The sequence below is a fragment of the Zychaea mexicana genome, assembly GCF_025766255.1.
Source record: "Zychaea mexicana strain RSA 1403 chromosome Unknown BDB00scaffold_12, whole genome shotgun sequence".
NCBI classification, from domain to species: Eukaryota; Fungi; Mucoromycota; class Mucoromycetes; order Mucorales; family Lichtheimiaceae; genus Zychaea; species Zychaea mexicana.
In genome coordinates, this window is record NW_026516675.1 from 469,052 (window position 1) to 493,731 (window position 24,680).

The 24,680-nt window shown below is 41.0% G+C and overlaps 10 protein-coding genes across 10 annotated transcripts; 7 read left to right on the forward strand and 3 right to left on the reverse strand.

The window, feature by feature from the left end:
- Positions 1-2,041: 2,041 nt before the first annotated feature.
- BDB00DRAFT_757770 (cytochrome P450) lies at positions 2,042-2,952 on the forward strand (the record flags this gene model as incomplete). The annotated part of the gene is made up of 4 exons (XM_053119008.1): positions 2,042-2,291; positions 2,385-2,577; positions 2,660-2,684; positions 2,770-2,952. 4 exons carry the CDS (start codon positions 2,042-2,044, stop codon positions 2,950-2,952), a joined length of 651 nt encoding a protein of 216 aa, XP_052983128.1.
- A 1,238-nt stretch (positions 2,953-4,190) lies between these two features.
- Positions 4,191-5,530, forward strand: BDB00DRAFT_869095 (chaperonin 10-like protein; the record flags this gene model as incomplete). Its single annotated transcript, XM_053126558.1, has 4 exons — positions 4,191-4,530; positions 4,605-4,621; positions 4,707-4,791; positions 4,902-5,530. The coding sequence occupies 4 exons, from the start codon at positions 4,191-4,193 to the stop codon at positions 5,528-5,530; spliced, it is 1,071 nt and encodes a 356-aa protein (XP_052983129.1).
- A 94-nt stretch (positions 5,531-5,624) lies between these two features.
- On the reverse strand, positions 5,625-6,316 carry BDB00DRAFT_785293 (transmembrane protein 6/97; the record flags this gene model as incomplete). Its single annotated transcript, XM_053120531.1, has 3 exons — positions 5,625-5,833; positions 5,916-5,945; positions 6,019-6,316. The coding sequence occupies 3 exons, from the start codon at positions 6,314-6,316 to the stop codon at positions 5,625-5,627; spliced, it is 537 nt and encodes a 178-aa protein (XP_052983130.1).
- Positions 6,317-6,492: 176 nt separating this feature from the next.
- On the forward strand, positions 6,493-7,300 carry BDB00DRAFT_869097 (histidine phosphatase superfamily; the record flags this gene model as incomplete). Its single annotated transcript, XM_053126559.1, has 3 exons — positions 6,493-6,519; positions 6,634-6,714; positions 6,794-7,300. The coding sequence occupies 3 exons, from the start codon at positions 6,493-6,495 to the stop codon at positions 7,298-7,300; spliced, it is 615 nt and encodes a 204-aa protein (XP_052983131.1).
- Positions 7,301-7,557: 257 nt separating this feature from the next.
- Positions 7,558-11,185, reverse strand: BDB00DRAFT_757835 (uncharacterized protein; the record flags this gene model as incomplete). The annotated part of the gene is made up of 9 exons (XM_053119014.1): positions 7,558-7,652; positions 7,721-8,050; positions 8,261-8,349; positions 8,437-8,495; positions 8,572-8,906; positions 9,036-9,828; positions 9,950-10,093; positions 10,208-10,494; positions 10,681-11,185. 9 exons carry the CDS (start codon positions 11,183-11,185, stop codon positions 7,558-7,560), a joined length of 2,637 nt encoding a protein of 878 aa, XP_052983132.1.
- A 3,676-nt stretch (positions 11,186-14,861) lies between these two features.
- BDB00DRAFT_807603 (uncharacterized protein) lies at positions 14,862-16,195 on the forward strand. Its single transcript, XM_053122343.1, has 2 exons — positions 14,862-15,254; positions 15,329-16,195. The coding sequence occupies exon 2, from the start codon at positions 15,341-15,343 to the stop codon at positions 15,881-15,883; it is 543 nt and encodes a 180-aa protein (XP_052983133.1). The 5' UTR covers positions 14,862-15,254; positions 15,329-15,340; the 3' UTR covers positions 15,884-16,195.
- A 703-nt stretch (positions 16,196-16,898) lies between these two features.
- BDB00DRAFT_77154 (uncharacterized protein) lies at positions 16,899-18,315 on the forward strand. The gene is made up of 5 exons (XM_053119972.1): positions 16,899-17,032; positions 17,136-17,208; positions 17,317-17,395; positions 17,475-18,107; positions 18,214-18,315. The coding sequence occupies exons 1-4, from the start codon at positions 16,971-16,973 to the stop codon at positions 17,918-17,920; spliced, it is 660 nt and encodes a 219-aa protein (XP_052983134.1). The 5' UTR covers positions 16,899-16,970; the 3' UTR covers positions 17,921-18,107; positions 18,214-18,315.
- Positions 18,316-19,213: 898 nt separating this feature from the next.
- On the forward strand, positions 19,214-20,707 carry BDB00DRAFT_757838 (concanavalin A-like lectin/glucanase domain-containing protein; the record flags this gene model as incomplete). Its single annotated transcript, XM_053119015.1, has 6 exons — positions 19,214-19,356; positions 19,454-19,482; positions 19,702-19,902; positions 19,983-19,996; positions 20,097-20,426; positions 20,510-20,707. The coding sequence occupies 6 exons, from the start codon at positions 19,214-19,216 to the stop codon at positions 20,705-20,707; spliced, it is 915 nt and encodes a 304-aa protein (XP_052983135.1).
- Positions 20,708-20,716: 9 nt separating this feature from the next.
- BDB00DRAFT_76918 (WD40-repeat-containing domain protein) lies at positions 20,717-23,117 on the forward strand. The gene is made up of 10 exons (XM_053119795.1): positions 20,717-21,196; positions 21,264-21,326; positions 21,408-21,436; positions 21,516-21,611; positions 21,694-21,850; positions 21,929-22,041; positions 22,120-22,262; positions 22,343-22,525; positions 22,587-22,695; positions 22,759-23,117. The coding sequence occupies exons 1-10, from the start codon at positions 20,802-20,804 to the stop codon at positions 23,013-23,015; spliced, it is 1,545 nt and encodes a 514-aa protein (XP_052983136.1). The 5' UTR covers positions 20,717-20,801; the 3' UTR covers positions 23,016-23,117.
- BDB00DRAFT_77018 (phosphoribosyltransferase-like protein) lies at positions 23,083-24,680 on the reverse strand. The gene is made up of 3 exons (XM_053119862.1): positions 23,990-24,680; positions 23,718-23,889; positions 23,083-23,588 (listed from the first exon to the last, which is right to left on the reverse strand). Exons 1-3 carry the CDS (start codon positions 24,609-24,611, stop codon positions 23,150-23,152), a joined length of 1,233 nt encoding a protein of 410 aa, XP_052983137.1. The 5' UTR covers positions 24,612-24,680; the 3' UTR covers positions 23,083-23,149.

Below are 24,680 nucleotides of genomic sequence, written 5' to 3' on the forward strand. Positions count from 1 at the left end.
TGTGCATGTGCTTATCATCAGCATTATGATATTACTTTATACGCATATAAAATAACAAAAGCTGTATCATTTTCTGTAGTCTTACATGGTAGAACAGTTCTACCCCGTACCTATTTTCATTTTATCACGAAGCATAGGGTAATAGAGTTTGCCAGTAGCATCTATAGTTCTCGAGGAAATAAGTGTTAATATACAGTCGGCAACAACGTTCGAGAACGGATTGTGCATCGCTTATGCATGCAGTAGCTGTGCATGATCGTATCAAACTTGAATTAGCATCTAGGTCTTTATAAAGCCATCAGCTAATTGTTTTTTACACGTCTTTTACACCCAAAAACTTTTAGAGATATGCTTACAGATATATCAGTTTGACTCCACGAAACTTTCTCAAAAAGAGATAATCATGTCTCAGAGAACGTCGTAAAGGTCTCCGTAGCAATCGGCCTAGTAGCTCTATCTGGCATTTACTATCACTTTCACAGTGCTCATCACAATTCTGCCTTGGAAGAATCGAGGAAACAGCATCCTGGAGGTGCAAAAGGCGAGCCGCGAGACATTCTCTTTCTTACAACTACCCGCACAACTTTTGCACGACCTACATATACATCCCAGCCAACAGTAACATGTTTGAACTTCAGCTTGTGTTAGTGGGCTTCAGCAACATCCATCATTTTAACCAATTACCATGGTGAGTATAGTAGTGCTAGTTGTGAACTTCATAAGATAGAACGAAGCGAATAAGCCTAAAACCGTCGTTGCCTTTGTTATCATGTAGTTTCATCTCCTTGCCGTTAATTCGCGCAATCCCTTCACCAAAGGGCTCTATTCCATACTTTGGTAAGCCAGAAAACATTTTTTTATTAACGCAGCAATATAAAAAATAAAATTGTGTTAATTATATATATCGGTTACCCTTAATATTAAGGTCACTATTTCCAGGTTCCCATGGATGGTTGTGCTCTTAAATTTCACGAATGGCATAAGCAATATGGTTTGTTTTTCTGATACTCTCTTCCCGGACGATGTATTTGGGTATAATGCCAATGTGTCGAATTCTGATGATAAAACAACATATCCACTGTTAGGTCCAGTTATTCGGGTGAAAATGGGTGTTGTGTCCTGGTACGTAATTGGCGATCCTGACATTGCAAATGAAATACTCAAAACCAGGGGAAATCTCAGTTCTGGACGTCCACACCATCACTTTCTTTTATGGAATTAATCAAAGGTAGGTGTTCGATCATACAAACTCTATACTATATCGGGTATACGTACCCAATCGATAAGAGTCGAAATCATCGTCGTTCATCTTTGTATTTTCTTGTCTTTATTATTTAAATTTAAAGAGGTCCTGCCTTTACAAAGCCAGAGAAACGATGGAAAAGGAGTCGTGCTGCAGGTTAGTATTACGACAGATGTCAAGTAAATACACATAACACACTTGACTGTTTGTAAAACAGTTAGACTAACTTTGACATGAAGCGCAGCTTATTTTGAGTACTAAAGGCGTCTCCAATCTGAACCGTATTATCGAACGGAAGGCTGACCGTGCTGCCGCGCTACTTTTAAAAAGTACAATCAATGATGGGCATGTCAACTGCGTCGAGGCTATGTACCACTATCCACTCAGCGTAATGATGCAGGCTTGCTTCAGTATAACGAGCAATCAAGCTGAGGATCCTTTGACACAGGCTTTACTTGATACAGCAAAAAAAAACATTTTTGTGGGGTGGAGCCAGAGACAACATGTACAATATTCTTCCGACATTTTATGGTGTTACGAACCAAATATTTACAAAGAAAGATAAACAAATGCGTGAATTTGTTGACAAGGAACGCAATCCGCTTTATCGTCGACTGGTTAAGGAGGCCCTAGAAACAAAAGAAGATAGTGACAACTTTGTCAACAATTTGTACAGGCTCAAGGCACAGAACGAACTGGAAGATGAAGATATTCTTGTCCTTGCGGGTAAGTTATGTTTGATAGAAAATGCTATTATATTTTTCAGAGATTGCTAACTACAAATCGAATATGACTTGTATGGCGGATATGGTAAATGCCGGGACAGATTCCACGGCAACGTCAGTTGCATGGGCGTTTGTGATACTCAGCCATTTTCCAGATGTACAGAAACAGCTCCGTGACGAGGTCGACGCGTTCATTAACAAGCACGGACGGCTTCCAACTTATGAAGAAAGAGAGAACTTTCCGTTTTTACTTTCCACGCAAAAGGAATGCTTGAGATATAAGTCCCTTGTACATCTTGTGTTACACCAAGTCTCTGAAGATAGTAAGTTTTTTTTTTGACCAGATATTCCCTATATTATGCGAAGATACATAGTTTTATATTGTGTCCGCTAACAAGAGTCCTAACACGAAACAGTCGAATGCAAGGGATATATTATACCGAGAGTATCAATTGTTGTTTCTAATACATACACCCTGCATCAAGATACGACGTTTTATGACAATCCAGAGAAGTTTATTCCGGATAGATCCATGGAAGACCAGACGCCAATGTCCGTGTGTGCAAATTCGCGTGAAAAACGCGATCAATTTACTTTTGGTTGGGGAAGGTGAATGACGGCGAATCATAAGATACTTTATTGTTTCATAATATTTTACTCACTATTCCCGCCGCTCGCTTCGCATTGCTAGACGAGTTTGTCCTGGAATTCATATGGTAAGCTTACATTCTACGTAGTTGTGTATATATCACACATGTGAACATCCATGTACTAAACGCTCTAACGTGGCAATTATTTTAGGCTGAAGTTGAACTGTTCCATATCTGGGTGAGGGTTTTTGCAACCACAATAATCGAACCACCTCTTGATAACAGCGGGAAGCCTGTGTATCCAAATTTGAACGCTATCGAAGATTTGGGAATCATCGTTGCTCCAAAGGAGTCGAATCTTGAATTCATTGAACGCAGAGATCGTCTTATCTAAATCCCCACAACTGTTTGCAAAGGATTTAAATTGAACATATATAGCTGTGGATTGCATTGAATGTGATTTCTATCAACTGTGTCAGGTGTTTTTCTTCTTGCAAAATAAAGGATTTATCTTAACGTATTGCACAGTGTTTAATATATATGTACTTCCTTCCTAAACAACTTGTATTTAATTAAGAATATGAAATTTACAAGCAATGAAATACTTCGATAAATACGTATCATATTCGGTACAGCTGCGAATTGAATATTTATACACTTGAACTTTTTATCATATATTCAAGAGATACATTTTTCCCAAGTTGGTAGTACATAGGTATTCGCTACAAAGGTCTTGCAGTCGCTGCTAGGGTAGCTGTTTGTGTGAATCAGTGGTGTCGTGCATGCATTACAAAGTTGCATATATATATATATACTGATACTAAAGCCTGTATACTGTATTCCGCTCGTCATCTTGCTTTTATTACTATTGTTGATTGCCTCATTGGCGACAAAGAATACGTTATTAATCAAGCTCGATTGATTTGGTCTTAGGTAATTATAAGCAAGCACTTCATTTTTTAATAATTCAGCGGTACCATTCACTATGTATGAATGCATCAAGCCAAAAAACACACTCGCTTTCTGTAGTATTCTAATTGTTGATTTTGTGCAACATTGTCGGGCATGAATTCTTCGCCATTTCATAAGCGTAATTTATACTGTTTTGCTTTCTTCTTTTCACCTTGGTCATGATTGCGGATGGTTCTCTTTTCTTGTTGGGGCCAAGATATAGTATATATGTATATAAAATAACTTGGATATAGCAAATATTATTGTAGTTGGTTTGAGGATCTCATAGCTCTGGTTACTTTGCATATAGTGTGCTGACGAAGCAGACACATGTTGATTGTTTAAACGCAAGGTTTAGCGGGACTTAATACTTTATCATACTTTTTAAGATAGATCGAAACAGTAAAAGCAAAAACTTTTCTTTACTGAGTAGAGCAGACGATAGCTTTGATCCCAGTGATATCGAGAGTACGTTCTACTGCCTACTTTATACACGAAATAAAATGACTTTTAAAAGAACTTACATATACATTAAGCCGTTTTTTCGCTTCTGAAGAACTTTGTACTACAGTAAACGGAGTGCAGAGAAAAAAAGAAAATCCCACTTTTTTTTCGTTATTAAGCTTTTCCTTTCTCTTCTTTGCTTTAGCTTTTTTTTGCTCCATACGACTGATTGTTATTATGTCTGACAGCAGTAGTGCAGCAAACGAAGAAACTATGTATGCTTTACAGACGGTCGCTCTTGGTAAAGCCAAAGACAGTCTCAAATACGTCCAGGTACCCAAACCAAAGCTCAGTCCGAGTCAGCCTACAGATGTACTTATTCAGGTGAAAGCAGCTGGAATCAACCCAGTGGAAGCAAAGTTCAGAATGGGGAATGTTCCTTCGTTGCTGGTTAAACTGCCTTCAATTTTCGGTACCGACTATGCAGGCATTGTTGTCGCCAAAGGCGATAAAGTGACGGACCTTGAAGTGGGAGATGCTGTATATGGCTCGCTCTTCACTCCATGGGGTCCGAATGGTATGTTAAGCAAGCACCTTGTGGCATATATACCTATGTGCTCGTACTAATGCACCCATTATTAACTCGCATAGGTACTTACGCTGAATATGTAATTAAAAGAAGATTATTTTGTATCATTTACAGTATAGAAGGAAAACTGCTTGCTTATACTACCATGTGATATTTACTTATAGATTATCGCTAAGTCTGGCTATGACTCAATTGTAAAGAAGCCAGATAATATCTCGTTTGAAGAAGCTGCTGCGACTGGAATAGCAGGTACATTCGCAGTAAAAAGAGCGAGAAAAGTTTTCGTGTAGATAAGCGCGCGAGAAATTCTACGAAGAGGTTCTTTTAACCTTATGCTAATCCAAATTATCTATATTCAGCTACTACTGCATACCAAGGGATTATCGTGGATGGACGACTGCCTGAAACCGGATGTAAGAAGATCCTTGTAATTGGTGCATCCGGTGGTGTTGGAACGTACGGCGTACAAATAGCAAAAGCCATTGGTGCGGAAGTGGTAGCCATTTGCAGCGGCAAGAATGCCGACTTTGTGCAAAGCTTAGGCGCGGACCGTATTGTAGATTACACTGTGGAAGGCAGCCTTGACAAGCTGGAGAAAGAAGAAAAAGAAACTTATGATCTGATATTGGACTGCATCGGCGGTGAAGATTACTACAACAAGTTGGTATATACTCTCAAGAAACAAGGCGTGTACAGTTCTGCAGTTGGCCCAGAGATGCACGTTGGAGCAAACAAAGTGAGCATGTTGAGTGGAGCATCCATGACCTTTAAAACCATTTCTCATAAAGTATTTGGTCCACGGCGATATTCCCTTGTCCTGAAATACCCTTGGATCCGCTTTGCCAAAGATCTGCGTCCGTTTTTGGCCAATGGATCTGTCAAGAGCATTGTTCGTGAGGAAAATATCGTGGTTCTGAAGGACGGTGTAGAAGCCCACTTGAAAATCGAGTCGCATCGTACTGTTGGGAAAATTGTCCTTCGTGTTTAGTCAATATTATTTTATCGAAATAAATAGTAGTTGTACATTATGTAATAAAGTTGTTGGTGTACAGAACATGTGCTGATTCATAACTTCCATCCTTTCAATCAGTTTTGCTGTGAGTGGAGGCAGGAGAGATGACCTTGGAGATACGCACGTACGAATCGATCAAGATCATCAATGGGATAATGAGATAGGGAAGATAGAATCCACAAAGCGTGTAGCGTTCCATGTCTGTAAGACCGTATTCAGGATTGTACAACAGTTCAGCAAGGGTTGGAGCCAGTGTCGTTGCCACATGCGAAGCATACACTAATACAAATTAAATTATTGCATTTGGGCAGGTTAAGATAAAAATTCCAACATTGATTGATTGCCGTTCTTGTCAACTTACCAATCAAAGGAAGACGGATATAGAGAGAGTCTACAAAAGAGAGACAAACGATGTATTTAATAACTTCCCTCAAACTCGTCACTGCTCTTAAAAAAAACCATACTTTTCCAAAGGCCGTAGCAGGCAGCAAAGAAGAAGGGAAGCTGCAAGAACATTTCACAAAAGACAACACCTTGAAACCAGTACATAGGTGCGGTGGCACCCATGAATGGATCTTTGAAGGTCGCCACGTACCACGCGACAACGTCCTTTAAACCTTGAGGCACCATCTCGGCAGGATACAGAGATTGGAGATCAATGAATGCAGTGATCGGGATGTGCGAAGCAAAGTAACCAAAATATACGAGATCCAATGGTCTGGAAAACAGGCTCTTGGAAGTTGTTGCTTGATTCGATACCATTTTTTTTCGTGATATACGAGTTCAAAGAGAAGGAAGTAAGAAGGAGGAAGTTTAAAATAAGCGTTACATATCACATAACGTTTCTGGAAGCTCAGCTCTTTATTTTTAGTCACTCTCTCGTGCGGCAATGTCAATAATCATTGATTTTGTACGTCATGGGAATACTGATGCCAACAATGAACGATGGCTTCAGGGGCAAACAGGTACAACTGTCTCATTTTTATATTATTCTGGAAACAAAGCGCTGGTTTCGTACAAAATCGCTGAATTATATAGTATGTTATAAAGACACTCTATTAAACGAAAGGGGTTTACAGCAAGCTATCTTGGTCGGCAGACGTCTTTCCATCGATGAATATGACAAAGCATTCTGTAGCGATCTTACGCGCTGCAAACAGGTATTAGTATACAAAAAGACGCATCCTATAATTTGACACGATCACATATAAGGGACTAAAGAGGAAAGTTTGCATAAAGACTGCCCAGGCCATCATCGATCACCAACGACCTGGCGTGACGATCCCAATGGATTATCGATCTGATATCCGAGAACGTGGATTCGGTTCTCTCTCTGGAAAACCCATATCTTATCTCATGACCGAAGCTGCTCGTCGAGGTGGAAACATGGATCACTTTGTCAAGGATAATGGTGGTGAAACGACAGACGAGTTTGAGAAAAGAGTTATCCAGGCCTATCAAGACATATTGAAGGATATCGAAGAAACGGATGCGGATGTGAAACGCGTGCTGGTGGTGACACATGGAGGACCTTTGAAGGTGCTTGCCCGGTACTGGATTGAGCAAGCACAGTTCAAGGTCGACCCAGCCAACTTTGCGACGGCCGGTAACCACGGGAACACCGCTGTCACTCGGATACAGGTGCCAAGGCAACAGCAAGGTCAAAATGGCTTCATAGAACTTTTGAATTCTACCACGCATCTCGGTGACCAGCGTGGACCCGTCGATCCTCCACCTTCTGTTTAGTATAAAAATGCACCTATAGACATAAAGGTCTACACCGCAACATCTCACAAATATACATGTATCATATTGAAAGAATATTTTCGCTCGATGGTATGTATATGGTAGTTTGTTTAATGTGGTCTTTTATATGTAATTATCTATATGCATGTTAATGAGCAAAAGAATCGATACTAAAAGTAAATGCAGCAGCTGGATATAACTAATTCAAACAAAATAAAATCTAACAAATGATCTTGGCTGTATATATAGTATATGGCTTACTGTTGAAGCCATGGATCGTTCAGCACTTGATCAATAGATGGTCTTGATACAACATCGCGGCTAAGCATCTTGCGAAGCAGCTCTGTCGGCCCTAAACACATGTACACTTTATTATTAGTACCACACCAAAGAATAAGTTAAGCATTATGCGTTCATTACCTGGATAAGGAGGATCTCGTATACGTAATTCATCACCCAATATATCATCGATTTCGTTGAATGGTGTTTCTCGAAAAATCAATGTATGTAACAGGATTCCCAAACTCCATATATCTTGAGGTGGTCCATCATAACTAATGCCTTGCAATAACTCTGGTGCCCAATAATCCATTGTCCCGCAAAATGTCTCGAACTTTTTGTTTTCTCGGTAATATGCGGCACTTCCAAAATCAATGATTACAGCCGTACCCGACTCATCCAAGATAATGTTTTCATCCTTGATATCGCGATGTACGATCTTGTTTTTGTGGAGATATTGCACACCTTCAGCTACTTGTCGAAAAATGGTCTTTGCTTCTTGTTCGCTGATGGTTTCGTTCAACTCAATATAATCAAACAAATCCATCCCATCCCCGTGCAGCTCCATGACAACGTAATAAAATTCTTGATCCTCCATATGTGTTACTGACTTGAGTGAGATTATTATAAACATAATAGGTAGTAATGTCGACTATTGTAAGTTTTTAAGGTAAAACTTACATAGGCTGCAACAGTTTATGTGTGGTTTCTGCTTCAGTGTCCGTAAGATGTGGATTTCTGCAGGCACTATGTCTCCCACTCGTCGATCACTAGATGATACAGAATATATAAGAATAATAAGGAAAATGGAAAGATCCATATTCTATACCGCCATATATTAAAGTAATACAGCTTACCGCATCCACGAATCAACAATAATACGTGATTTGGTAATGGATTTAATGACGATTCTTTTCTAGAAACATCAATGACGCAAATCGGTTATACATTGGCTTTATGGTGAATATCATCCTAAAAACTCTGACTCTTACCTTTGTTTCGTCATCTTTACGATAAGCAAGCATTGCTGTTCCATATGTTCCTTCACCCAAAGTAGCTTCAATCACATAGTCATCCAGTGGGTGCTTGTCTCCATCGGTTGGAAGGGGAGGGGGCCATTGATGCTGTTGTTGTTCGGTTGTCGTCGGCGCCGGTTCCGGGACAGGTATCACAGGATCCGGCGCTGATTCCGCGATTTCTTCCAAAGGTGCCAAGCCTCTACGCACATTTCTTGTCTTCAGTATCCTTTTAGTCAGTGGTTGTCGATGGGTATCAGAATCTTGGTCAATATTGCTGTCGTCACTCGTAGCAGGTGGAGACCCGGACGCTACGGCTGCTCCTGGTCTTGATAATACATTTTCCTCTTGATCGTGACTATTACTTCTGTCCTTATCATCTTCTTCTTCATTGCGAGTGAGCGTCTTAGTAGTGGCTGAGGATGATAGCTGGGCGACACTGGCTTTCCGTTTATTATTGTTGCTTCGTCGAACAACCGAGTGTATCCGGTCAAAACTGACCCAAATACTAATCAAATCCTCCTCAGCACTTTCAATCGATCGTAATTGAAGCTGGACGTCAAAATGACTACCGTCACGATGCTTGGCATAAATACTTGGTAACCACGCCGTGCTGTTGTTGCTACCTCCACTTTGTAAAGAGCTGACAGACAACTTTCGTTCAGTATCTTGTGTCAATGGTCCACTACTTGGCTGCTGCTGTAGAAAAAGAGCTTTTCGACAAGTTTGATTACTGATCACTGTGCCGTCATGCAACCAAAGGCTGTTGTTCTTGTTGTCATCAAGGCGTAACCCGCTCAAAATGTCATGGAATTGTGGCAAAAGCTGATCAATATTCATCTTTTCCGAAATGGAATCAACGTGATGGTAACCAAATAGGTACTTTGCTGGGACTGGATTGATGCTTTGGATAGTACCGTCGCTTGTGTGTATTGTGATCATGCCAGCAATAGCTGGTAGTGATGTGATTTTAAGCGAAAATTGATGTCCTTTGTCGTCGTCGGGGTGAAGCGTTACCATGACCGGGAAAAATGCGCCAGATTTGGCCTGTGCGCCAAAGAATCTCCACTGCTCGAGCGACGTCAAAGTGATGTTTGCTGCAGGTTCAATATCGGTTGCGGTCGGTTTCGTCTTTAGTTGCGGAATCAACAAGTCAATGGGTTTGCCAATGACGTGGTTACTTTGATATCCGAAAAGTTCTTCCATTTTGCCAACGATATCAGTTATAATTCCCTGAATAGAGTTTAATCACAATAGTATATAGAACATAGACGGAAGACAGCATAAGCGAAACGATTATTAATGCCATTCAAGATCATTCTGACTTTTTGACAAATGAAAGAAAGAAGCTTACCTTTGAATTTAAATGTGCAGATAACGTGCTTTCGCAAATCTCCTCAAAAATCCAAATATATACAACTTGGCCATTATCACGCTCCTTTTCTTTGAGCCAAAGTGAGGCAGCTGATAAGTCGCCATTGGTTTTGACAATAGGCATCTAATAATCACACCATTATAGTCCATACGTTGTAGAAATTACAGAAATTTCCCTGCCCTCTCGCTCTCAACCTTGCCATTTTTTCATTTAGTTCAAAATAAATATCATACTGACCACATTGCCACACACCAATACGGAGCTCTTTCCGTGTCTCGTACCGACAACAGGCAAGTCCTTTCGATGCGACAATAGATACTCTACCTGCTTTCGAAAAGGTTGTTGTAGCACCGAGAGAATTGTCTTGCCAACATAAGACTTGTTGATTCCAAAGCACAGACTGGCAATATCGTTGAACAACAATATCGTTCCATCCACACTGGTTGTAAAAATCGCCTGATTTTGCGGTAAGTATCGCGTGGGTGCGTGGAGTGCCCGCCTGTAGTAATTTTCAGCGGCGACGGCTGCTGTTCTTGTTGTTTCTGTAGCTGACCGCGGAATGGGTGATACAGAGCCATGTGCGGATTCATATATCGGTGGCAATGAAGTGCTGTTTTGGTCTATTGAGCTGCTCCGCGGTAACGTTTGACGTCTTGCTGCTGAACCATTTGACGTACTACTGCTACTCCCACTATTGCTGCTACTGATACTGAACACATCATCTGTTGGTGGCGGTAGCATTGGCTGCTCGGAACTGCTACTGCCACTAGTAGCTAGCACTTCTCGAAATATATTACTGCTATTGTCATAATCAATGCTCGTCCGTGGAGTATTTTGGGCGCTCCAATAATTTGTTTGCCAGTCATACGTAGCCATTGCCCCACCAATGTCAGGATGGGAGAAACGCCGCGTAACACGATCATCCAGTTTGTAACGAAGCCGCTTGATTAGGTCTACTCCACGGCGTATCATGTGCTTCCGACTGGTTCTGGCGGACTTGGTCGTGCGATAAAACGCCGGATTGAAGCTATAACTGTAAAGCGACTCTTGTGAAAATTTCGCAATAATGTCATTTTCTAAACAGACAGAGTGTCGTGGATTATCTTCGCTATTTTGTCGGAGTCGTGTAAGACTTCGCTTGGAGTAATAATCTTCCATGTCATCGTCCTCATCCTCATCCTCGTCGTCTTCTTCTACCACGTTGTCCGTTGACATTAATCTTTTTGAAAACCGTATCAGCAACTCTTTCTTTCTTTCTCTAACCCTTCGTATTTGCCAGTGTATCTTCTGTGCCGTACTTTACTCCTTCAACCTGCTCAGCGCCACGGCCAGGAGAACTTGAATCGTTTTGTTTCGTATTTTGGTTTGTTACGGCATTGTCAAAGTCTGAAGATGTTCCGCTTGCAATGGAAGCTATTATTTAAACAAAAAAAAGCAAACACGTACACAGAACGTTGGAATTCATTAATTATTTATTAGTTTCGCGTAAACGTTCTCTTCTTAATATACCTGATGAAGTGGTTCGGTTCATTCCAGAGCAAACGTCAGCATTGCAAAAAGAGAAAGAAAGGGAGACAAGTGGATTGCGGGGTTTTTTTCCAGCGGAGGCATTATGCCGCTATGCTACATACAAAAGATGCGCTAACTTCATAGACAGCAGTTGTGTCCATTGTTAGTACCTAGGAGCTGTTTCGTGCTTGATGATGGCTAAACTGGATTTAAGCGCTGAGAAACTTTATGGAGAGAATTTTGAGATGAAGACTCTGAGTATGCGTATCCCAGCAATTACATTCTGGAGAAGAACAAGTATGTGTGTGTGTCTGTAAGAAGGTTGCACAACATCAAGCGCCATCTTGCCTGCAGAACGCGTGCACACCATCCACAAATGGGGGTCTGGATTGCTTTGGAAACAAAAGCTCTACATAATAGGTACTATACCTGTCTTCTATTCAGAAGGCTCCTATTTCCCCATCATTGCAACTCTATTGAACACGTAATACACAAAAGGATGTGCTTGCTCTAATAAGAAGCCCAACGATCTTCGAATAACACTACATGCATAATATGCAGTCATGTATGTGATCAATTACCTTAGTCAAGGGTTAAACAACTTGTGGCAGCAGCATGCTGGTACACACACATACAAGAAGCACCATTATATCATAGATAATACTACCTAAATCTGCTCTCCTCCAAATAAGAGACAATCGTCGCTGCATTGTTCATACATGCAGCATATGAGAAAATACTATCTTAAATGCTACTCGACCCAAAACAAATAAAAGTGCTTCATCATTAATGGCTTATTGGTTATGCGGAACCGCCCTTCAAAATCATATGATGAGCAGAATTCGGCCTTTCCGCCTAAAAAAGTTTCTAATATAAAGGTTAAAATCCAAAGACATCATTATCGCGGGTAAGATAGTGGTACATTGATGGCGCGTCCCATGCGTGCATTGAAAACGTGTTCTTGTGAAACAATATTACAGAGTTGCTGCTACATAGCAATGAGTGACACTGCTGTTGGTTATATTGTTACAAATCACGCAAAAATACATTTGACGGAACGTGTGAATGATATGTCTTTGAGCAATCGATATATTAAAAATATTGACATTATGGCTGCAGATGGCATAGGTCAATAGATAGATAATAAAGAAAGAGCTTGTGTACGTACATAATTATCAGATAGTATAGTCGTATAGTATATGCGACGGGTGCATCAGTTGCACTGCCATAGGGGCTGTTTGAATAGATGGAAGACAAGGAATTGGGGTAGGGGAAATTACTATTAAAATTATGTTTCTGGAGGAGCAGATGGTTCTTCTCCCCCCCCAACCCCCCTGAAGTTACTACAATTACGTCATGGGAAATATATGCAGTTTTATAATAATGGAGCTGACGCATGCAATTTAAGCTTTTTGATATGGCCAATAACACTTTTTCCGATAAGCCTCGAACGCTCTTTCAGAGCGACTTTGTGTACCGTGGGTCGGAGCATGATACTTGAAAAAGCCAAACTGGATCATATACTCGATTTTGTAAGATCGATTATAATATGTGTGTGGACAAAAAGCAAAAAAGAAAAAGCTATGCCTATTTCGGTTATGGTTCCCAATCGATTGGCATGTCTTATTTAGCGGCTGTCTGTTGTGATCAGCAATCAGGCTTCCCGACGCGTCAAGGAGCATCATTTCACTTGTTGTAGTTGAATTCTGACATATACTTGTCAGCGCTTCTCCTTACACCGTTTTACTCTTGCAATGCATTTAGTTGACGCGTGTCATCAGGGTCCGTCTTACCACCCTTCGTTTCTCTGTATCTGCTAACTCTTGATCATGAAGAAAACATTTCCTATATGAAATCAGCATTTTGATAACTAATAGTGAGTGCTTTCTACTACTGCTGTGACAATATAGAGTGCAGTACCGCAAACCCTGTCGTTGTTGAATCAACGTGTGCATTGGTCACATGGCGGGGTGGGCAATGTACCACAGCAGGCCCTGGAGAAGCATATTCTACGGGCTTTGTTCCCGAAATGTACAAAGTCGAACCCCAATTTGGAAGGGGGAGGCAAGAGGGTGGGGAGGCAGGCTGTGTGCAGGGTTGAATGTCAACGACAGTACACATTGAAGCAAGCGGCTTCTCCCTTTGCTCTCCCTGATAGCATCCGTCCGCTCCGTCCGTTTAGTATGTTTTCCTATAACGTTTTCCTCAACATCATCTTCTTCGCTTAGACTTGACGACACATCCTTACTACTATTTTCTTTTCATTTGCCCTTTCTTCTCCTCGTTTTAGGGATTTTCTTTTTGGTTTACGCAAAAAAGAAGAACAATGTAAGGGGCATATAACATAGTTTGAACCTACTCTGAAAAAATTTCCAGAGAACGTGAAACAGCTTTGTCATATAATTTAATAAAATTATCGTTAAGCAAGTAAAAGAAGTATGTCCTATGTGTTCCACAAATTTTTGAATTAAAAAGAAGCCTTGATCTAGAACGTGGAATCTTGGGGGGTAGGCGGATCTCGGTGATCATAACAAATGTAACCGCGTGGCTGTAGCTTACGTATAAACGTTGTACATAAAGGCAGAGGAAGCGGTGTCGGGGGGGATAAGAAGAAGCAGAATGCATGAATTTAGTCGCTATTTCTACATTCTTGATGGAAAGGGAAGGAAAGTGGAGAGAGCGTACAGTAATCGGGTTGGCGACAAAATTAGGTAGTCGATTTAATCTTTTCCTCACGCCCGGCCCTTTTTAGGCGTTGAACAGATTCCACCTCCCCCCTGGATCATGATAATGGTGAACTCTCGTCGCCCTCTTTCATGCGCATGAGTTCCAGCAGTAAGGTTAGCAAACTAAAAGCCTATAGCCCATTTTACCAACGTCTAAAAGAAGAACTTTGTTCAAATTCTAAAGATGCTTAACGCTCATACACAGCATGCTAGTTGCTGGGCTTGTTAGCACTACTACTGTTCGGTGAGCCTGTGGAAAGAAAATAAAAGTGTATATGTCAAATAGTGTCCTCCTGAAATATTCCCAGTAGCTCTGATACAAGAAGACGTTGAAACGTAGCATACCAAATGCAAACAATCACTACAATTACTTGTCCGTGGCTGCAACGTGTAGAAAAACAAGCGCAACGTTACTCTCTCATGGCTTGTGTTACACTAGACGGCGATCCCATGTAGAGTATCCGAAAATTCGGGGAGGAAGCGACTGTCTAGAGATAGTAAGTTCAGAAAAGCCTAATCAGGAAACGGCGTGATGTGGTAACCAGGGGAGAATCTCTCTCTTCATTGCCGCCCTTTAAAAGGCCCATCCACCCGACCGTTCTTTCGCTTAAATTACGAATTCCTTTCGCTGTTTCCCCCACTCTCTCTCTCTCTATTTTTTCTGTAACAATTGCTGTATTACACGCAGGCACACACATACGCTTATCTATTACATATACTTTACATACACGTACACGCAAATCCTTTACCCAAACATTGGTTCCATACCAATAAGGAGGATATTCATTTGATCTATCTAGTAGAAGGCACAATTACTTGACACATTTCTTGTACATTTATCGCACTATATAATCCTATTATACCACCATACGCCCAACAAGTCCTGTAATACACATACACACATAGGACTTTCTTATTGTTTCCGATTTTCTTCATGTTTTGTCCACCGAACTTCAGTACTACTTTGGACCTTCATACACCGCCTGTATTAGTCGACCCGCGCATTGCCATTGCCGATCCGTTTTTCATGTCTCATCCGTCGCTTCCTACTGGACAAGATAATTTTTATGTCAACCATCAGCACCAGCATATTCATGATGATCATTCCCAGAAATTCTCCCACCCCGAATCTGCTATGCGTAGGCAATCCTCGTCCTCATCCACCATCACAGCCGCAACTTGTTCGACCACCGCGTTCTTTAACCATCCACCACCGCTACCACCATCTATTATCGTATCTTCTTCTCATGCTGGCCTTAGTCATAGCACTGCTGCTGCTGCTGATGCTGCTGTTGATGCCTCTAGCAGCTCTACTACAACCATAAATGCACTGCAGGATAAACTAGACACGCTTTATGACGAATGGATCTCGGTGGACATTGTATACCGATCGTTGCAAACGGCATTCCCAGTTCGCCCGCTCACTTACCTCACCCATGAGGAACGATTGGAAGACATTGACCGAGAGTTGAGCATTGCTTACGACGATCTCATGACTCAAGTCAGACGGCTTTACCGTAACCTGAACCGTCTGAGTCGCGAAATGGCTCAGTACAACAATATTCAGCAACAGCAACAACAAGAATTGTTACAACAACAGCAGCAACAAGGTCCGAATGTTTATGCAACAACACACTATTATCTTCCTCCTTCGGGTTTTGCGCCAACTCCGCCTTGAAACAGGCACAGCAATGGATAATTCGACGGTCTTTAATATTCAAATTCACTTTCCTTTCGTCCCCCAACTCCCCACCATTACTACATGTTTTTTTTTAAAAAAAACAACCCTTATGTACCGATACTCTTCCCTTTTCCTTTTTGTTTTGTTTTTCTAGAGAAAAAAAAAGTATAGCTCCTGATATATATATTATATAATGATGTTGATAGCGCCATATATGAAAACTATTGTTCTTATTTCTTTTTTACTCCACACTATTTTCTTTCTTTCTGCCGTTCCAAGTACACCCGCATGAAAAAAACACAAGAAACCCCTTATGCCCATTGTTAACCATTCCTACACGTGCTTTTATGATCTTCTTTACCATTTTTGGACATTGCTCCGACTACATAGCGTTATCCTTATAAAATAAAGGCGGGTTCTTCTTTCAACATCGCTATCCAAGTTCTAGATTTCTGCACGTTTGGTCCATGCAATGCAACCTTTTTTCTTTGTTTTTTCTCCCCTCCTACATCCACACCGTGGTGTTTACAATAATCAAGATAATAAACCTTCTTTTAGGATCGTCAAATGTTTCACGGAAGAAAAAAGTCTGCAGTGTACAAACCCACAGCCCCCTGATCTTCTGAGTCTATCACCCTCTATAGTGAGCGTCTTCATATCTTTGTTCCTTGCTCTTATCCCCCCGCTCCCTTGGGAATCAAGATTAATTTCAACTTCATACCTTAAAAAACCCCCTTCTTCATTTGTTGCTATGTAGTACTTTAGTCATTTTGTTGTAGCCAGGGGTAGCAACAATTATACACGGTTGTCTATTGCAACACTGCTATGGAGACAATTTGGATTGTCATGGAAACCAGCACTATAACTCTTTCTAAAGAAAAGCGCATTGACCTGCTACGTCGCTCTGGACGATGTTGAGGTTGTCAAGGTAACCCTCACTTGCATTTGCAGATGCAAAGAAAACTCAGTGCTGCGAAATTTTTCTGACGAACTCATATTTACGCGTGTGTAACGCGTACAACCGCGTTTTGACTTTTTACTTTTGATTTTCTGTATCAGTGCACACCAGTTTCACATTTGTACAATGAGCGGCGAAGAACGAAATGAACAACATGCAAACACTGATGAACAAGTTCCTTCCTCTGGGTACATTGCTTGTTTTTTTTTTTTTTTTAAAAAAGTTATAACGAAGGAATTGACGGAGTCAACCCGTTTTTTTTGGCTCACTAACAAAGTGTATAATAAAAAGGGAGAATGCCACATTCCAAGCTGTAGCCAACGCAACTGACAATATACAATCGGCTTTCACCACTTTACTTTCTGTAAGCACGGTGATTGCTATTTCACCGTAATTAACTTTCTCAAATTTAAAGGATTTTGGGGGATCTTACTAAACCAAGTTTTGATATCCTACAACACGCGAAAAAAAGGGTTTCCAACAAAAGCTACAAATGACACAGTCAACCATTGACTTACTGGAGCAGGTGCTCAAGAATAGCGTTCAAATAGGTTAGTTGAAATCGATACAAAGAGAGAGCTCATTCAAAATTATAACGAAAAAATTTCTCTCTCTTTGTATTATCATTAGCAACTCAACTGGAACCGAACGAGCAAGGAATACAGCTTACAGTGACTATTATAAATACCATTCAAATGCCTGTTCCCGACGTACAATGTTGCGTCACGTTTGATTCAGATCAAGTTCACTGGTCACATTTATCAACAACACAAGAATCACTATCAAACAACAATAACATTAAAGGAGGAAGAAACCATGAAGAAGCAACTTCGATCTTTGACGCGACAGAAGCAATGCTGCCACCCTTATGCAAACATGTGGAAGTGCTGCAAATCATAACCGACCGGACAATTCAGTGTAATGCAGAAATCAGATTGCATTTTCCAGGACCCGTACCCGAGACCACGATTCCAATCGAACATACATTTGGCATATATATTATTGATCAGGTAAAAGTACCATTATGTATACTTCCGGCAAAACTCGTAAAATTATCACGCTTTGTTTTTTATTAACAATCTGCTGGTTTAGCTCTCCAAAACGGTATTAACGGATCAAAGGCGTGATGTTAAATGTGAAAAAGCACATTATCGCCAATGTTCTACGGATACACTTCGCCTGTTACTGCAAATTCCACCGCATCAAGGTCTCGAACCTGGACTATGTATATCGCTGCAAACAAAAAATGCACAGGTTCCCAAGGTAGAAGCAAATAAATCCGTTAATTGCATCCCCTACTCCTACCTAGATAAAGAAAAAAAGACATGTCCTCATAGTCTCACCTTTGTTCTTTGACAATTATCCGCAGGAGGAGATCATTTGCAAGATAGAAGAGTTCAATCAGGAAATGACCATGGCCAAACTGGCCTTTTCTGCAGAAGAACGATCGAACAGCACAGCACAAAATATTCTCGAGTTTTTGATGCGCGAATTGGATGCTTTGAACATACAATAATAATGTAAAAAAAATATTCCGAGAGACAGAAGCTATTTCTCTCTCTTATCTTTTTTTTCTGTGCATGATGTGACCAGCAGCTTACACACATATAACATTCCACATTGGAGCCGACAATACTTGGACGACAACGCTTTAAATTTGTTCCTGACTCGACTGTATATCGTATCCTTTTCTCTTTTTTCTTTCTTTCATTATTCGCTTAGTTAATTCTTCATTATTTCCTTTCCAAAAATATATACCATGCGGTTAGCAGGATTACCCACAGCAGCAACAGCATTTTCATTGTCGTCACCATTACTACTGCTAGTAGTACTCTTAATAGTACATCAGCAGGTCACACATGCATTTGAGCCCAACCCAATGTCGTTCGAACGGATGCAGAATGAACAGGAGATCAAGCAGCATTGTCTTGTTTTTGAAGATCATTTCAACCGGTTCGATCTCAAGAAATGGCAGGTAATATTTTATAAGCAAAATGACGTTTGACGGGTTCTATTCTGTGAAGAAGAAAAACAAAAGAGTCCGTGCGCATGCGTGTGTGTAACACCAACTCTCTCCTTAATTACGTATTTTATACCTCATGTAGCATGAAGTCACTATGAGTGGGGGTATGTACAGAGCAAAAGAGAAAAAAAAAGGAAGAGTGTCTCGCACGACACATTTTTTTTGTATATTTACTGGGGATCGACATAAGCTATTAAGGGCTGCGTTTAACCAAGAAGTTCTTTGCTTCTAACAACTATTGCTACGACTTTGACAAAATCAAGGCGGTAACTGGGAGTTTCAGTGGCAAGTATCCATTTGTATCACATTCTCAAAAAATGTACACGCCATTAAAAATAAAACCGACATGGCTTATATTGTTTTCCATAGGTATACAAACAATAGATCCAACAGCTTTGTTGAGGACGGTATTTTATATATCAAACCCACATTAACGAGTGACACAATCGGCGAGCAGTACATGCGAGATGGGGGTCGAATCAACTTATGGTGAGTATAGTGAGCCCCACCCCCTATAAAATATGTGCCTCACCCTTTTTGTACATCAATGATGTCATGCTCAACATTACACAAAAACAAAATTAAGGTCGGGCGAGCCTTCGGTTAGTTGTACAGGTATGGCAGTACTCTCAAGTCCCTTTGCTTATGGTCGCGCGCTCATGGCGAATTTTATCATTCATACCCCACATCCCCCACGTTTTTTTATTTAGACAATTCGAATTTTGGTAAGTGAATGTAGAGAAAGAAGAAGAGGTCTAGACCCCTTCCTTCTCTCCCGCTCCCCTTTCAAGGAAACATCATCAAAAAAAGCAAACTTGCTCACACGCGAAGAAGGATGCGAACGTGTTTCTGGTTCTGCATCTGGCGGTAATTATCTCAACCCGGTCCAGTCCGCTAGACTCAGGACGATCGATTCCGCGTCCATCAAGTATGGTAAAGTGGAAGTACGAGCTCGATTACCCGTGGGCGACTGGTTGTGGCCAGCCATTTGGATGATGCCAAAATATTCGGACTATGGAATATGGCCAGCAAGTGGTAAGTTTATATAGGACTATCTTGGCTTTATTGCTACAGGGTAGAGATTCTTTGTGCTAATGACTAACGCTTTTATCCAGGTGAAATTGATATTGTAAGTGTCGAGTTTGGAGGGGCGAAAAAAGATAACGATTCAGATAGATTGAACGAGAGATATATGTTTACCAACAACGGTATACATGTATTCAATACAGATGGAATCTCGAGGCAACCCCGAATATCCTTATGGTAACGCGACCAATGTTGGATCAACTTTGCATTGGGGAACACACTGGTCAATGGATCGATACAATCTTACACATGCCGAGGCGATACTCGATGACGGAACGACGTTTGCAGATGATTTCCACACTTATGGATTAGAATGGTCTGAAGATGGCCTTCGCACGTATATCGACGATGAAACGGTCCTGCTTGTCGACTTTGACAAAAGTTTTTATGAACGCGGTGCGTTCCCAGAATGGAGCATGAACCCTTGGGCTTCGGGTGATATCAATGCACCGTTTGATCAAGAGTTTTATTTGGTAAAATAGGCGATATCAAAAAAAATTCGAACAACAGGTTTTGTTTATGTCAATACTATATTTAATGACCCTTTTATGACTAGGTTCTCAACGTGGCAGTAGGCGGTGTCAATGACTATTGGACCGATGGTCCCGAAAAACCATGGCGCAATGACGACCCACACGCTATCAATGCGTTTTGGGACAAGCGAGAAGAATGGTTAGCAACGTGGGGTGAAGGAAACAAACGCGCCATGGCTATTGACTGGGTCAAGATTTGGAGCGCAGAAACAGAATGTTGAATCGAATAATAAATTCCACTTGTTCTTTTTTATTATCTTTTTCTTCGTTTTTATTCAATTAAAAGTCCACATTTACACACACATATATATAAACATGGATCCAATCGCAACTGAGCATAAAGTAGCTCTAGCAGAAGAAGAAATGGAGCTTGATCAACAAATTGGACAGGAGGCAGTAACAACAGAAGAGACGCGTGATCGTAGGACGATAAACAACGACAATGAACCTGTTGCAACAGCCGGATCTCAAAATAAGGACGATAAAGCGCAAGACGAGATCGATCCACAACAACAAGCATATCGATTGTACGTTTACGATCTCAAAACTGAACAGCAACAACAACAGCAGTGTCAGCTGTTAAGCTCGACAGGAACACGCTACAACACGACTGTACGAAAGACTTTGGAGAATGAGACGACTTTGTTTCAACAAAAAGTAGATCCATCACTAGTATATGACGGAAATAACCATTTCCGCAACGCCAAATGGTAGTATATATTTGAATGAGAGGCAGAGATAGAGAAAATTTCATCTCGATTGACAGGGAATGTATAGGTCTCCCGATGGGTGCTGTTTATTATCAAACTCGAACGACAACGTGCTTCGTTTATTCAATTTGTAAGTTAGTTTTGATTTATGCAAATTGCAATGAGACAACCATAAAATAAGCCTAACTTTCGGATTTTTGTAATGGAAAAGGCCGTATGAAATGTTGGATGAACAGGCTGGTAAATCAGACGGAACAAAAAGGGAATTTTAAGGACGGATGAACGGATCAAACTGATAAGAAATATTTTGGCAAAGTAGAGACGGATACAATTACAGAGCTTGCTACAAATTTTGGCATACGTGAAGGCGAAACGGTGTACGACTTTGCGTGGTTTCCGTCAATGAACAGTCAAGGTTTGATCCGAAAAGACACTGAACACGTTTCAATTTGTGCTACCTGTAATACGCTAAAAAAGAAGAGTCTGATTGTCATTAGATCCAGCGACATGCTGCTTTATAACGTCAGTTCGTGATCACCCAATGCATATGTGGGATGCATGTACTGGAAACCTCAGAGCGTCGTATGCTGTGATTGATCATCGGGAAAGATTTGTTGGTCCGAACGTTGTGTCATTTAACTTGGATGGATCACGGTAAGAACCTTCTTGTTAATGTTTATGTAAGAAAATGACTGATGAAAAAATCCCCATCTTCACCTTTAATGATTTCAGGATATACTGTGGTTACGAAAATATGATTGAAATCTTTGATATACAACGCCCGGGACAAGAATCACAAAAAGTGCCAACCATTCCACAACGACGAACCAAAAAAGGACAAAAAGGCATGTGTGAGAAGCAAGGGTATAAAGGGGTTTGTTGATGTGTTGGCGCACTAATACTTGTGCTTCTTTGTTTTCTAGGCATCATCTCTTGTTTAGATTTTAGCCCGGATTATGCCGGTCTGTATGCAGCAGGGTCGTACAGTCATACAGTTGGAATCTATGATGAAACAAACAATGAACTCTGCTTAAAGCTTACCGATATCAAAACGGGTGTTACTCAGGTAATTCTTGGGCGGAATTCTACCTTTATGGGGATAGATAAAACATAATGTTGACAGCGCGATTGATATCATTCGCTTAGGTGAAATTCTCGCCCGATGGCAGTCAATTGTTTAGTGCTAGCCGAGTATCCAATGTAATATCTTGTTGGGACATTCGTAACACAGCAGAAGTTTTGTATGAACTCCCGCGCCCGGGCCAAACCAGCCAAAGAATAGTATTTGATATTGATCCAAGTGGAAAGATGCTTATCACTGGCGCCCAGGTAAAAAAGACTTTTCTTCTCGTTTTTTATTATCATTTTTGATCACTTATATATATCACAGGATGGAAGCATATTATTCCATGATATCAGTAATGGGCCGGAAACAACAGCAACAACGGAGAATAGTGATAGCAGCAGGCTTGTACGATCTATTGATCATGCACATCAAGGTATAGAGAAAAGGGAAAGCGTCTATTACAATTTTAGACTTAAACTTCTTTTATACAATGTAGATTTAACGGTTTGTGCAACCATCAATCCAATGTACCCATGGCTTATCGCTTCGGCTTCTGGGCAGAGGAAATATTCTGCTGCTGCTGGTAACGATGATTCTAGTGACGAATCTAGTGATGACGATGACGAAGATGACAAGGACGATAATACACAGCATAAAGATAGTAATTCAATTGATAACTCGTTAAAATTATGGCGTGTTCCTGGCCATTCTGAATGGTACTCATACCCGGTCGAACAAGAAGAGCAACAGTAAAAACACACAATACAAACCTCACTTTACACCTCATCAATGTGCCATAAACACCCGTATATCATCCTGTGTACCCTTTTCCTCTCAAGATATAAATATCAACGACGAAAGCGACGAACATGTGTATTTCTTTTTTTTTAAAACAATTCATGAGAAGGATCAAATAACATGCTGACACTTTCACCATTATGGATCCTCCGTATGGCTTCAGAAAACAATGGCGCGACAGGGAACGTGGTAATTTTGCTGCAAACGCGGGTATGCTCGCCCTGTGGCACCGAATCGCTGACAATGACTTTATCAAGGTAGCTCTTTTCAATTCGATCCAGTGCATCACCGCTCATGATAGCGTGCGTCGCTATGCAATAAATCTCTTGAGCACCGTTCTCATGCAATAACTTGGCAGCCTTGGTAATCGTGAATCCTGTATCGACCACATCATCAATAAGACACACCCGTCTCCCCCGCACATCTCCTACAAGCATAAGGTCGTGTTTCTGCGGCTTATCCGGTCGACGACGTTCTTTATGGATCAGGGCAAAGTCCATATGCAGCTTTTCAGCTATTGATGTCGCTCTATCATATTAGTACAATATAGAATTTACAGTTGTTAGTATATACGTGCGGCATGCGTGAAATATGTGGAAAAGAGGTGAGATTTGAATATAGAATGTGTTTTTTTTGAGTTTCACTAATTATAGTTACCTTTTAGCACCACCTGCATCCGGAGATACAATGACAATATTTTTGTAATCATAGATATGATGCTGAATATACTTTATCATGATCGGAATTGCGGACAAGTTGTCAACGGTACAATCAAAGAATCCTTGGTACTGCGGATCGTGTAAATCCAGCGTAATGATATGATCCGCGCCTATATCAATTGAGTATAGTGTGTCCGTGTTTATTAGCATCCACCCCCAGGGCAAATATGCAATAGTGGTAGTCTATCACTTTTTGATCATCATCAATACCTGCACAAGTCAAAAGTTCTGCAACCAATGTGCCTGACCGAGCCACCCACTGACGATAACCACTTTGTGTATTCTGAAGAAGATTGCCAGTTGATGTTCCTGCTATTGCTGTTGTCATAGGTCCACCTAAACGGAAGACCTCCTGACTCAGTTCGAGACCGTCGAACTCTTCGGTCAACCTCGTGACACCACTACCACTACCAAAAAACTCGCCGTTTCTAGGCGTTGTGGGCTGGCTTTTGGGCGTGGACGGAATGGTGCGTGGTGTGGATGGCACCGTCATGGGTGGAGCTCGTGTCAGTGGAGCACCACTTCCAAAAGGCGCGTCCGGTTGTCGCGAGTATGGGAACAAAGGAATAACGGCTGTCACTTTTTTGGCCGATGCCGTCTTGCATGCTTGGATCATGATCAAGAGTTCCATGAAATTGTCATTGACGTGACCACACCCTGACTGAACAATATAAACGTCTTGTTCTCGAACGGATTCATACAGTTCGACTCGGGTTTCGTTGTTGCTGAACTTTGCCAGAAAGGATTTGCCCGGTTCGCATGATAGACGGTCGCAGATCCGCTGTGTGAGTGCTTGGTTGGATGATCCGGCAAATACGACAAGACCACGCATGGAATAATATGTGTGTATTATGAGTTTATAGAGAAAAGCAAGAAAGAAAAGAGAAAGAGAAAAAGGTTG

What these genes read in the sequence shown, in the direction of transcription:
- BDB00DRAFT_807603 (XM_053122343.1), top strand. Translation starts at nt 15,341, where the DNA reads ATGCGTAGGCAATCCTCGTCCTCATCCACCATCACAGCCGCAACTTGT.
- BDB00DRAFT_77154 (XM_053119972.1), top strand. Translation starts at nt 16,971, where the DNA reads ATGAGCGGCGAAGAACGAAATGAACAACATGCAAACACTGATGAACAA. An exon ending in GAACAAGTTCCTTCCTCTGG is followed by an intron (nt 17,033 to 17,135) that starts GTACATTGCTTG and finishes TATAATAAAAAG; the next exon opens with GGAGAATGCCACATTCCAAG. An exon ending in CTTTCACCACTTTACTTTCT is followed by an intron (nt 17,209 to 17,316) that starts GTAAGCACGGTG and finishes CGCGAAAAAAAG; the next exon opens with GGTTTCCAACAAAAGCTACA.
- BDB00DRAFT_76918 (XM_053119795.1), top strand. Translation starts at nt 20,802, where the DNA reads ATGGATCCAATCGCAACTGAGCATAAAGTAGCTCTAGCAGAAGAAGAA. An exon ending in GTGCTTCGTTTATTCAATTT is followed by an intron (nt 21,327 to 21,407) that starts GTAAGTTAGTTT and finishes GTAATGGAAAAG; the next exon opens with GCCGTATGAAATGTTGGATG. An exon ending in AATGTTGGATGAACAGGCTG is followed by an intron (nt 21,437 to 21,515) that starts GTAAATCAGACG and finishes TTGGCAAAGTAG; the next exon opens with AGACGGATACAATTACAGAG.
- BDB00DRAFT_77018 (XM_053119862.1), bottom strand. Translation starts at nt 24,611, where the DNA reads ATGCGTGGTCTTGTCGTATTTGCCGGATCATCCAACCAAGCACTCACA. An exon ending in AGAACTTTTGACTTGTGCAG is followed by an intron (nt 23,890 to 23,989) that starts GTATTGATGATG and finishes CAATTGATATAG; the next exon opens with GCGCGGATCATATCATTACG. An exon ending in GATGCAGGTGGTGCTAAAAG is followed by an intron (nt 23,589 to 23,717) that starts GTAACTATAATT and finishes CTAATATGATAG; the next exon opens with AGCGACATCAATAGCTGAAA.